We start from the raw sequence: 12,481 nt of genomic DNA, 5'->3' as shown, positions 1-12,481 counted from the left end.
GGTGTCTCTCACTGCCGGTGCTGCTTTTACCCTGTGTGATGCTAGTGTGCTCACTGCATGACTGAGCCTTCCAGTGAGATGGTCTTGCAGCTCAGAGAGGTTGCCCCTGACATGTAGCTTTGTTCAAATACTAGGCCTGGTGGCTAAAACAAGCTGAGCTGCACAAGCAGAAGCTCTTCTAAGGGCAGTGATCATTTGCTGGCTGCTTTCCACAAGAAGCAGAGCAGCAGGAGGGGAGGCTGGGGGTAATGGCTGCACTGTAACCCTGCCTGAGCCAGTGGGAAGCCTGTGATCCCTGGGACCAGAAGGAGCAGAGTGGTGTTGGTGTGATGCTATGCGCATGGTGGTTGCCCTGCTCTGCAGCTAACAGCCAAGCACCTCTTCCTGCACAGTGGTGTGCTGTGCTGCACTGTGCATGCATACCACATGCTTGGGTGGGGGTCTTAGAGGATCTGTGTTGTCCCCATGTCCTGTGTAATGACAGCTAATTCCTGTTAAACCTCTTAGGCACTGCTGAATGATCCTCCAACAGGATCCTGGCTAAGGATTTGCTGAAGGCAGCTCCCACTGCGATCGAGAGAGCTTTGAGTGAAATTGCATTAAGGGTTCCCATGGCTTTTGCATTCCCCCTTGCATGGAGGCATCTAGTGCCACCATTGCAGGATGTCACTTCATATGTGGTGGGATGAAGGGGTAACTGCTCTGCTACTCTGGCAGTGTCTAGAGCCCTTCAGCACTGTTTGAAAGCATCTGCTTGACTTGTATTGGAGGGGTTTTCTCTTTGAGAAAACACATGAAAGTATGAGAGAAGAGTCATTCACTGACCTGTAGAGGTAGCTGATGGCAACTATGCAGGGCTCAGCTCAAAGGCAGAGGCAGCAGGGAAGCCACATGCAGGGCTTGGGCCTTGAGCAATATGTAAGGATGAATGCAGTTAAAATGAGGTATCTGAATGTCATGATCCTGAGGATCCCAATTTCTTGGGTGCAAAGTTCTATACTGCAACACGGTATTTTGAAGGTATGCTGGAAACTTGCTAACTGATTTAAAACAAGCAAACAAACTGGCTCCTGCTCCTATGAACATAGAATCCAGCCTAGCCCAGCAGTATCATGGGCATGAAATGCTCTCCTGCCACCAGGCCTGACAGTCTTTTTGGGACAGAGTGGGGGCAGCCCCAAGAGAAGGCTCTTCTTCTCCCACCTGCTCTAGGTGCAGTGTTTATGCTGCTATTCTTCTGCTTGCCTTAGTCATGTTTCCCACACATGGAATAGTCTTGCTGTGACACTCTGTTCCCTACCTCTTCAACAGGGGGGGATGTACATCTTCCAGCTCTTTGACTACTATGCTGCCAGTGGCATGTGCCTGCTCTTCCTGGCCATTTTTGAAGTCATCTGTGTAGGGTGGGTGTATGGTAAGTGGAGGACAAAAACCCGTGTTTCTCTTTCTCAAGGCAAGGATGGGGTGTTGAGAAGTGGGAGTGGATAGAAAAGATCCTTAGGGAGCAAAGAAATACTGTAATTACTCTCTTTCTTGTCTTCTTTCCACCGTGTTTCCTCGCAACATTTCTTAATTGCTCCACATTCAGAGTAGGAATGTTTTTTCCCTCTCTTAAGGTTCCTCATGTTGAACTACCTTGCCACTGTTCCCATCTGCCCTTTGAATTAGAAAATCAGCTATAGAGGAGTCACTGCTGTTCTTTGCTCTTTGTTACTATCTGCTTATGTTGTACCTTTAGTTTAGTCCTGTCAGTTAATTTAACACAAAATGCTGGGATGCAGATTTGCTGTATGTTACTTCCGTGATGATACATGCTTCCTGTTTGCATGGGCTGTGATGGCACTCCTAAAAGAAATGGGAAGGACTGCTTTGGCTCTCAGTGAAGTCTGTAACTAAACTACTCAGGAGCAGGATTAAACCAAGCTCCATGAACTGTCAGAAGGAAACCAACTGCTTGTTGGTCTGTGCAGTAAGAAGAGTATCCTGTGATATCCTATGGGAGATCTCTTCCCTGCTGAATGGTGCCTTAGCACACAGAATGCAGTTCATCTCCCTGAAGCTCGCCTTGGGTCTGGTGGTTTTCAGGCATAGGATCTAGTTGTGTGTGATGCAGAGCAGCTGCTCTCTCTCCTTGGCTTCATGGAGCTACAGGAACTCAGTACCTGTAAGGATTGTGCAAAGCTATAGTAGATGCCAGCTTAGGCCAGGCCCTCAACATCCCACAGTCACGCATGTGCTGGCTCCTAGCTACGCCAAACAGTGTGGCCATCCCAAACTAAGGAAAAGATTGCAGGCACAAGCACCATGTTGTGTCTCTTTCAATGGCCAGGAGTAGATGTTCAGGAAAGAGTATAATAGCAGAAAAGTTAGCAATGATATTTTCTGTGAATATTTTTCCAGCTTCTAACAAGTTATTATAGAACCATAGAATGGTTTGGGTTGAAAGGACCCTTAAAGGTCATCTAGTCCACCCCCCCCCCCCCCCCCCCGCCATGGACAGGGATATCTTTTACTAGGTCAGGTTGCTCAAAGCCCTGTCCAACCTGACCTTGAACACTTGCAATGATGGGACATCCACAACTTCTCTAGGCAACCTGTTCCAGTGTCTCAGCACTCTCATAGTAAAAAATTTCTTCCTTATATCCAGTCTAAATCTACCCTCTTTCAGTTTAAAACTGTTACTCCTTGTCCTGTCACTACAAGCCCCAGTAAGAAGTCTGTCTTTCTTACAAACCCCCTTTATATATTGAAAGGTTGCAGCAAGGTCTCCCTGGAGCCTTCTCTTCTCCAGGCTGAACAACCCCAAATCTCTCAGCCTCTCTTCATAGGAGAGGTGTTCCAGCCCTCTGATCATTTTCATGGCCCTTCTCTGGACCCACTCTAACGGGTCCATGTCTTGTGCTGAGAGTCCCAGAGCCAGGTGCAATACTCAGCTTGTTGCCCAGGGATTATCCAGAGCAAGAAGTAAAATCTATTTCTCTTCTGTTAATTTTTCCAGTTGACTCAGATAAGCATTTATCATCCACAGAATGCTTCAGCAAGGAGCTCCACGGCTTGATCAGGTGTTGTGTGAGGAGTCACTCTCTTCCTTGTTTTGAATCTGCCACTTGTTAATTTCGTTTGGTGCCACCCTTGCCTTATTTTAGAAGAGACAGTGAACAGTTAGTCCCTGTGTGCTCTCTTCAGTGCTTACAGTTTTGTAGAGGTTGCATTGGCTGCAGTGCAGTTGCTGATGAAGGAGTTACCAGTGTTTCCAAAAGCTTATGTACAGTAGGAGCCAACTGCTAGTCTGCATGGACTCCTCTCTTACTGAAATGGTGGCAGGTCCAGCTGCTTGGGTTTGACCTTCAGGGAATGCAAGAGAAGCAGATCTGTAAGAGAGATTTATTCTAGAGAGATGTCCTGTACGGGAAGCTCACCTGAGAGCTTGCAATGCCAGACCTTGGCCAGATTTAAACTGAGAGTCACCTTCTACCCAGTCCCTGTGGGATTTACAGGGAAATGGAGATTCCCATTCATCTGTGACAGGGCTTCATCATCAGCATGCTCAGTTACATTAAACTGAATTATATTTTAACGTATGGAACCCCCCCTGCCATTTTTACGTTCACACAGGCCACATGCCTCTTCCAAGGAGAGGAGCAGTGGCAGACAATGAGCAGCAGGAGAGGTGATGCTGCCCCAGCAGCCTGGAAGGGGGACGGAGCAGCTGAGGACTGAGAAATGGCCCTTTCCCTCACCACCATGGGTTCAGTTGCCCCACTCCACACAGTGGGATTTTACCCTCTTGATGTTCTGCTTCACATCCATTAGGCTGATTCTGGTCTGAAATGTAGTCAGAGGGCCAAGGTGAGGCATCTTAGTGGAAAAAAAAAAAGTGTCTGGTGCCAATTAATGTTTTCTTTTCCCAGTCTCAGAATTGGCAGGACTGAGCCTCTTGCTTACACTGTGAAGAATTACAACATTTTTGCTAACACAAATACGTGTTCTGAGTTTCCCTTCTCCCAGCACATACGCCAGCCACCCACCACTTGGCAGCTTCCCTCTGCTGCCAGGCAGCTGCTCTCGAAAAGATCTGAGGATTTCCTTGCGTACTGCACTCTGCCTGTGAAAGGATCATGTGGCATCAGGCCTGCTGATCGCATTCCCTAGAGGGGAGTGCTTGAGGGTTTTTCAGGATTTTTTTCCCCCTTCTCCTCTCTCCCTTCCACTGTGGGACAGGCAGCCCTCATATAAGCAGGCATGGGTTTTGAGCACGGGGATTCACAACATGATGCCACCGAAACATGCTGCAGGGAGGAAATTTTCCAGGCAGTCACAGCATGCACATTAGGATTCGCTGTTCCAGGAGAAAGTGAGTGCATCCATCACTGCAGGAGAGCCGGAGCTGAAACCATTAGAACTGTTTACAAAGCTAAAGCCAACTGATGCCAGCGGGTACCTGTGAGTGGCCATAGGGTGAACCCATGTTGTGCTGGAATAAATCTTTCTCTCGCTCTCTTGCTCACGTGCAGCGTGGCTACCAGAAACAGCAGCCTCCTTCTGCCTGGATCCTGCCTGTCAGGCCTGCTCTGGCTGTGTGTGCTTTATCCTCTTGGATGCACTGGCTACAGGAAATCTTACACACTTATTTATGGACCATAAGGGGCCTGCTCTGTGCACCTGGTACCCAAAGGGTGCGCACTTGTTGCAGTGCCTCAACATCTCTGCTGCTGGCATTTTGCACAACTGCTGATGCTGCAGGTTTGAGACAGAGAGGGACCAGATACAAGCTTAGCACTATGGCATAGAGACGGGGTCATCACCTGTTGAAATCCTGTGGATGAAATTTGATTTAGATGAATGAGAATAAATGCAGCTTGGGATAAAAAATTTAAAGGGGAGGGCTTTTTCATAAATTCCAAACTGGCAGATCTGTGAAACTACTGTTTCTGGACATTGTAAAAATAAAATAAAATCTTTGTCCCTTTCAGTTTGTTATAAGCTACGTAAAATAAGAAGGCCTCCATGAGGACAAGACATAAGGCTGTAAGCAAATCTCTAGTTGAGTTCATGTGAAATTTATTCCTATGAATTTATGTAGCAAAATTAAATGATTTGTCAGAAAAACATGCAACAGCTTTGAAGGTATATGGGATTGGTCAGCACAAGAGAAGTGGTACCAGCATGCATGGATAATTGCCCTGTGCCTGCATACCATTCTTCCTTGTCTTAAGATATTGGTGATAACAGCAAACATCTTTGTTCACTCCAACAAAAATCTCTTTGGGGAAATCTTTATGGTTTTCTCTGCAGGAGTTTTATCTAATCCTTTTAATGTGCTGGGAAGGAAGGAGGACTGCACGTAACCTCCAGCTTCTAATTTTTCTCAAAAAGCCAATGTTGAGTGATTGAACTGATGAATTCTTGAGCTTGATTACTTTTTCATCTGCCTGTGAAATGCAGAACGTGTAAAACCTCCTGTTCATATACTCTCTGAGGATGTCCATGTTAGTCCCCGTTGTATTTCATCACATCACCTACTGACTGCCACAGTGGTTGTGGAAATGCAGGACCTGATGGTTGTACTACAGAGAATAGGGATAAGTACAGCTGGAGGCACACCATAACTAACAATGTAAGTTTTGGGTTTTCTTGGTGAAGGATAGATGTCTGCTGTGTCTTTCTTGTTACTTGGCATCTTTGTAGTTCTTTAATTGCTATGACTCTTCCACTAGATCCTAGATCCAAATTTGCAGCAAAACTTTGGCTTCCTCAAAGTTGTATTGTGAATGAATTTATCCATCATATGTCTGACATCACAGTTTTGTGGAAACACTGTATGGTATAGGAGACGGTGCTATGCTCATATTCTAAACTGGAAGTTGCATCATTTATATCTCAGTCCTTTTTTTTTTCACCCTGTGGAAGATTTTGGCTTTTTGGAAAGATAAATTTTTTATACTATCTCCCTTTCATCCCCAGTATATTTTCAGAAATGCTATCTGGAGCCTCATGATATTTACAGCTTGGAATTCTTAGGGTTCTGTTCTCTGGTGTAGGCTGGGCTCCCACACAAGGCTGCATGTCCCTTGATATGCCACAGCTTATTGTCTTTGCTTGAGGCTACTTGTTAACTTGCCAACTCAAGATGGGAACCTGCCCTCCTCAGCCTAAATACTTCAAAAAGCTACATTTAAGAAGATTTCCTGCAAACATTAGTCATGGGATATAGCAAATAATGCAAAGAATTAAAAAAAAAAAAGAAAAGCACACATAATGTGCTTTTTTAGAATTCATATATTTAAAGGAAACATAATATGGCAATTTAATTCTAAAAGACATAAAATACACAAAACAAAATAAAACTTACCAAACCCCAACCACTCACAAGTGTGGCCAGTGCTCTAGGCATATATTTTGCGCAGCCCAGACTTCTGATGTTAAGATGCAAAGAAGTAAGGTCTCATCATGCTTGTAGGTGGGAACTGTGGCACAACCTTGAGTTCACAGCAGGATGAACACCCCTAAAGGCAGAGCCATTCTGTATCAGCTAAACACCATGATTGAACTTCAATAAGACAAATAGGGTATTATTTCATCCCAGAGGTGCTTAATTAGTAACCCTTTCTATGGACAGTCTAGCTCAATTTTTTTGTCTAATACTTTACCTGAGGCAGTCTGATATAGTACCTCTGGTTAACTCTAGTCAGGAAGAATTCAGGGCATCTTATGAATGACTTTTTGATTCCTCTTCATTTTACATCTCTTTTTTACCAACATTAGGCTTTTGTTCCTTGAAGACATCTTAGAGCTTACTATAAGGTCTGCTGATGTCCATCTGCATTATGCCATCTCCTCTCTATACCATTGCGTCCATTTCATCTTTGTGCTTTGGGTTGGGAAGAGCCAGTGGCAGGGCTTTTAGATGCTCTTCAGAGGTATATCCCACTCTGGCTCACCCTGAGATTCAGGTGGGGCCCTCATACTGTGAACAACATAATCTAATAAGTGAAACTAATGAGAGGAGAAGAAAGAGATCAGGCACCCACCAGACAACTCCCATTGGACAGTACAGCAGCACTTGCAGATGGAAGATCTGGTTTCCAGAAGAGTTTTGATTGTGAGGTCTTCTGGGTTTATGCCAAAAAGAATTAAAATTCTGTGGAAAGCAGGTTCTTGATGACAGGGGTAAGGCCTAGCTCAGTGGGGATTCTTGACATGACTTCACTGGTGTGCCAGTCTGGTTACAAAGAAGGGGGTTTGTTTGGTGTCCCCCACTCTCTTTGTTCTTTTTAGCACTATGGGCTCACACAATCCCATGTGCTCAACCTGCAAGAGCTTTCCCTTGCTGACCTATAAACCAGACACTCCTCCTTGCCTTGTGCTGGTCCTTTACCAGCTCTTGGTGGTACATGGGCTGCACCCTCTCATTACAGCTGCTGCTGTCTGAGGGACAGGGCATTTCTTCTGTGTCAAGCTTTCTGATAACTTATGGCTGAAGTTAAAAACCTCCATCTGTATGTAGCCACAGATGGGTGCCTTTCCAATGCCAGAAAAGCCCGATACCTGATGCCATATTATTAGCATAGCCGTGGTTTTGCCAGGAGTAGACACTGAGGATAAAGAAAATTGGGATCTGATGTGAATAGTGGTTGAAGGAAACAACGACGATCTGACCTATGACTTTGTCTCTGTGCTGGCTGGTGGCCAAGGTGCCAACCGCTTCTACGACAACATTGAGGACATGATTGGTTTCCGGCCATGGCCCTTGATCAAGATATGCTGGCTGGTGTTCACCCCAGGTCTGTGCTTGGTAAGTACAATTATGACAACATGGCATATTATTCTGGGTCCCTGGGTTCTCAGGGGAAAAGGTTGATTTGTCTTCAAGGTGTTGCTGTAATTTTTTGAAACTGCTATGGAGAAGCAGAAGATTGTCCACAGCTGAAGCGGCTATTTTTTTCCATTGTAAAGCCTTATCTTTTGCCTAGAAAATTAACTGAGCCTGAAAAGCCACTTGTTTACTGTGAAGACAAAGGGAAATGTATCCTCAAACTCTGGAGAGGTTTGGTCAAATTACTTTTGAATAGAAGACCAGTGAGAATTACTCTGTTCTGAAAGACTTGCTTTAGCCTGTGTTCCTGTGACCTCCTGTGGTTCAGAAATATCTTTCCACAGCCATTTGCTTTTGTTATTAAATCTCTTTTAAAACTTCTGTGACAACTGTGTTTAAAGAAAATGCACCCTAAGTCAGGCGAGTTCTTGCCTGTTTTATGTCCAGTCTTGCTCCACTGACTTTTACATGATTTCTGAGCCAAATGCTGCTCCTGCATCTGATGTTGAGAGTTGTTTTCTTTGACCTCAGTGGGAACACAGATGGCATCTATAGCTACTTACAAAAGATTTCTCGTCCTTTGTCCTCAGGCTCCAGCAGGAGTTGAATATCAGGGAAATTTTCAAAGCAAGCCTGATCCAGCCCAAATCATCAGAGAGCTCTGTGGCTAGAGAGACCAAGAGGTGTAAATCTGTGCCCATGTGGTACTTCTGGAGGGCTTCTGCCAGAGACAACAACAATTCCTGACTTTAATATGAATAAATTGCTGTCTGAATGTTGCTGGACCCTCAAAGCTGCTGCCAACTTTGCCTAGGTTGAACTTTTAGGAAGCCTAAAGGATTTACACTGTGGACAAATCTGTCCCCGGCTCTGAGATAACTCCTTGTGCAGTCAGCATGCACCAAGCTCTGCCTTGCTGCAGCTAGCAAGGTCCACGCTAGCTCATGTAAAGCAGCACACCCATTGCCACCCAGCTGGTGCTTGCAGGGTGGGCAGGCTGCCCAGCTTGACTGCTCCTTTTGCTCTGGCTATGTCTGTGTTTTCTGCTCCTCAGGCTGTCTTCCTGTTTTCCCTGATCAAGTACACACCCTTGAAATACAACAATTCCTACGTGTACCCACCCTGGGGCTATGTGGTGGGCTGGTTTATGGCACTCTCCTCCATGGTCTGCATTCCTCTCTACGCCATCTTCATCCTCCTGAAAACCAAAGGACCCCTGAAGCAGGTACTGGGATTGTGGTCACTGGGCGAGTTGCTGCTGCTTCCCCCAGACAGTTCATGGGAAGGGCCCCAGGGAACATGGCATATTTCTCCTCAGAGAAGGCAAGGGAGGATGAGGGTGGCTTTTCCCCAGAATGCCTTGTAGCTCTTGCTGGCAGTTTGAAGAGTTTGGAGCATCTCAGCACAGCTCCCAGGGTGATCATCAAATGTCCAGAGTTTTCCGTGAGACGTTGCACCACCATGCTGGGTGCAATAGGTAGACATATGCAGTGTCTCTTAACGCTGGCTCCACTGGATGGTAGAGGACCATCTCAGTGTGGGCTACCTGAGGCCACAGTCTGATTGGTTTGGTTTATGGTTCAGGTGGTCCCACTGGTCATGTAAGTAAAGATGGCACCTTTGCCTGCTCTTCTGTTACTGACTGGTGTCAGTGCAAACCAAGCGCAAAACCAGGATCTGTTTTGCCCTTACTTCTTGTCCCTTGCTCCTGCTCCCCTTTTAGTCCTAGGTCAGGACCGTGTTATTTTCTCTGAAGAAATTATCCATAGTTATTAAAGAGGACATGCTCACAGAGCTGTAAAGGTCTACCTTGTGCCATGCCCAAGTCTGTCCCCTTTCACTGTAGACACCTTGTCCTAGGAAGAACTGTGTCTAAGAAGATGGTGTCATGGAGATGACACCCCACCTGACCCATGAAGAAAGATCTGAGTGATGTACAGTGCATATAAATTTCTGCACAATTTGTCTTCTGGTCCTTCCCCATCCTCACTGGCTGCAGGTTCATCTGCGGCTAGTTGTGGGGGGGAGCAGCGGAACAGTGGATGGGAGCATCCCTCTGGCTGTGGTGGAGGTGTGGCGGTCACATTGTGGGGTCGTGGGGAGGAGGACCCTGCACTGCCAACACAGTCAGAGACAGGCTGGGTGCAGGATGTCCTCACTGGCTCCATTGCCTCAGGGAAGGTGAATCTATGCCCACAGAAACTCTTATTTACTGGCTGGGAGATGTGACTTAATAGGGAGTGACAGGAGTTGTGGCAGAGCTGGCTAATGCCCATCTCAGGCTCAGGAGAAGATACAGTGCAATGCCTGGATGGGAACGGGAGCGATGAAAGTCTTCAGTGAAACAATGAGAGGGGCACAAACCATGCAGGCAGGAAGGTGGAGAAGTGTGATGCTATGAAATAGTTCCTGTTTAGCTGCCTTTGGCCCTTGGGCCTCCTGGTTGCCATTGGTGGCTACGAAGAGAGAGTTTGACAGGCAGCTGGGAACTGTACACCTCCCAGTATGAGGAACTCCAGGTGAATCTTGTGCCAAGGTGCTGCGATATGGTTTGCTCCAAGTTCAGACCTTGAGTCCTGCCTCTTACAGCCCCCTCCTGTTCTCCTGTTACCATTTAGTGGTAATGCATTTGTCCTCTCCCCTGGCTGGTTTGCAGGGTTTAACTGGGTGGCTGACAATGTCTGACTTCCCTCAGCTCAGGGGTTTCATATGTCTAAATGAGGACATGGAGCTGTCAGTGAAGTAATTGCTCAAATATCCTACCTGCTAAACAAGCAATATTTGTCACCTGTTGCAAAGTGTCTTGAGCCCTTGGACTGAAATGCTGCTGTGAGTAGTATTAATGCTTATTTTACAGCACATCTGAGGAATCAATTTGGCCAATTTCAGATGGAGGGTTTTTCTATTTGTCCTGGTTTAAATGATATTTGTTGTAATTTCCAGGGACTTCTCAGTTATATTAGTATGAAGAAACTTCCAAGGATATGGTTTAGGCATGGTTTAGGAAGGAATCAGCTGCTAATCCTGGGCCAGTTCATGGGAGAAACAAAGCCAACCACATGATACCTTCTGGAATAGTTGCACCTGTTTTGAAAACAGATTTTCTCAAAATCTACCTGTTCTCCTTTTCCGGTTACACCACAGAAATGTACTGAATTAATTTCTTGACACAGATCCTCCAGGTACAGTTCCTTTCAACTGAATATTGCAAACCATTCACTGAAAGCAAGTTTGTAGTTGGTAATTATGGTCAGTCACTGCAATAAAATGATTCCTCTTGTTACACTTGACTGACCAAGAAACACAAATGTTGTTTCCTAATGTGTCTGATTAAGACAACTCAAGCTGCAAAGACTGAAAACTCATGACGAACTGTTCACAGAGCAGCTGCAGGCCAAGGCCAATTTCAGAAATCATGGGGCAAATAGTTTTGAAAAAATGAGTGAAATCGGGGATTCTGGTACACTTCACAAGGAGTGGAAGGACTGAAATCAATTTGACCAGTCATGGATGAATTGCCTGCTCTGGTTGTGATGCACTGTGCAAGGGAGGAGCGTGCACTGGCCTGAACAGCTTGTGATGGAATAAGTTAGTAACTGTGAAAGTTGATTTTCAGCAGGGAAATCATACTCTGGCCCATGGAGCCAGGCAGGTGTCTGCAGGACATCATGTGTTACTTGGCTTTGGGAGGAGACCGGGTGCTCAGGAAGGTGTGTGGCACCAGAGGGGCTTCAAAAATGGGATGAGAAAGACCAGAAATGTCTCTGAAAGACCAGAACCTGTCTCTGCCGGCCAGCACCTTTTGGACAAAGAGCTCCAAGTTCTTTGCATTTTTTTAAGAGTAGAGTCCCCAAAGCTGACACAACACTAGAGTACATGTGTGTGGAACAGCTTGCAGCACCCATGCCTGGCAGAGGATGGTGAGAGCTAACGGCAGGCAGCTGGCCCACAACCCATGCATTCGCCATCGCAATCTGGTTGGCTCAAAGAGAGGATCTGGGATGTCCTGGGGGCAGGAACCAGTCTGTGGAGGGACTGCTTTACCAGGGAAGTGCCACTGAGTTAGGTATCACCTGCCACCCTGTTTTGGACCATATCAGGAGATGCCCAGCACTTTCTGATGGTCAGATCATTTGGAAGGCTCCACAGCTCCCTCCAAAGTCAATGCACAGCACAGCTACTTGGCACAGGGAAAAAAAGGCTTTATGGTGTTTTTAACATGGCCACAGAAAATGTCTGTGGGGCTAATCCCTAGCATCCTTGCTCCCAGAAACATGTCTGTGAGGAGCCCTATACATCAGGTTGTCAGTCCATGGCCCAAGTTTGAGCCTAGAGGTGGAATAATTGTCACCAAGAGTAAGCCTGCTCTCCTTCCTCTCCCTTTCACAGCCATTCAGCGAGAGAGGAGCAGGGAGCTGGGAGCATCAGCTCTCTAGATGCCTTTGCCCCCAGCAGTGGTTGTGGATCACTATTGGGTGTCAGTTTGTTTATCAGCTTAATTAACAGACTTCCTCTCTGCAGCGGCTAACACAGCTGATTTCCCCAGCGGAGGATCTGCCGCAGCCGAAGAAACGTGTGGCGGGGCTGTCCGAACTGAAACGCAAGGGATGGTCCCCTCCAGTCCAAGAGGTGCTCAGCATCACAGAGAGAGAAACCCACTTCTAG

At 46.3% G+C, this 12,481-nt stretch overlaps 1 protein-coding gene across 1 annotated transcript in view; it reads left to right on the top strand.

Moving 5' to 3' along the window:
• Positions 1-12,481, top strand: part of SLC6A12 (solute carrier family 6 member 12) — a 39,758-nt gene extending 27,277 nt beyond the window's left edge. The window contains exons 12-15 of the mRNA XM_074871636.1: positions 1,312-1,414; positions 7,695-7,795; positions 8,871-9,041; positions 12,338-12,481. Coding sequence (XP_074727737.1) covers positions 1,312-1,414; positions 7,695-7,795; positions 8,871-9,041; positions 12,338-12,481 — 519 coding nt within the window. The remainder of the gene's footprint in view (positions 1-1,311; positions 1,415-7,694; positions 7,796-8,870; positions 9,042-12,337) is intronic.

This window comes from Strix uralensis, chromosome 5, assembly GCF_047716275.1.
Source record: "Strix uralensis isolate ZFMK-TIS-50842 chromosome 5, bStrUra1, whole genome shotgun sequence".
NCBI classification, from domain to species: Eukaryota; Metazoa; Chordata; class Aves; order Strigiformes; family Strigidae; genus Strix; species Strix uralensis.
Note: the sequence above shows the minus strand (reverse complement) of the source record. Positions and strands in the feature narration are given on the sequence as shown.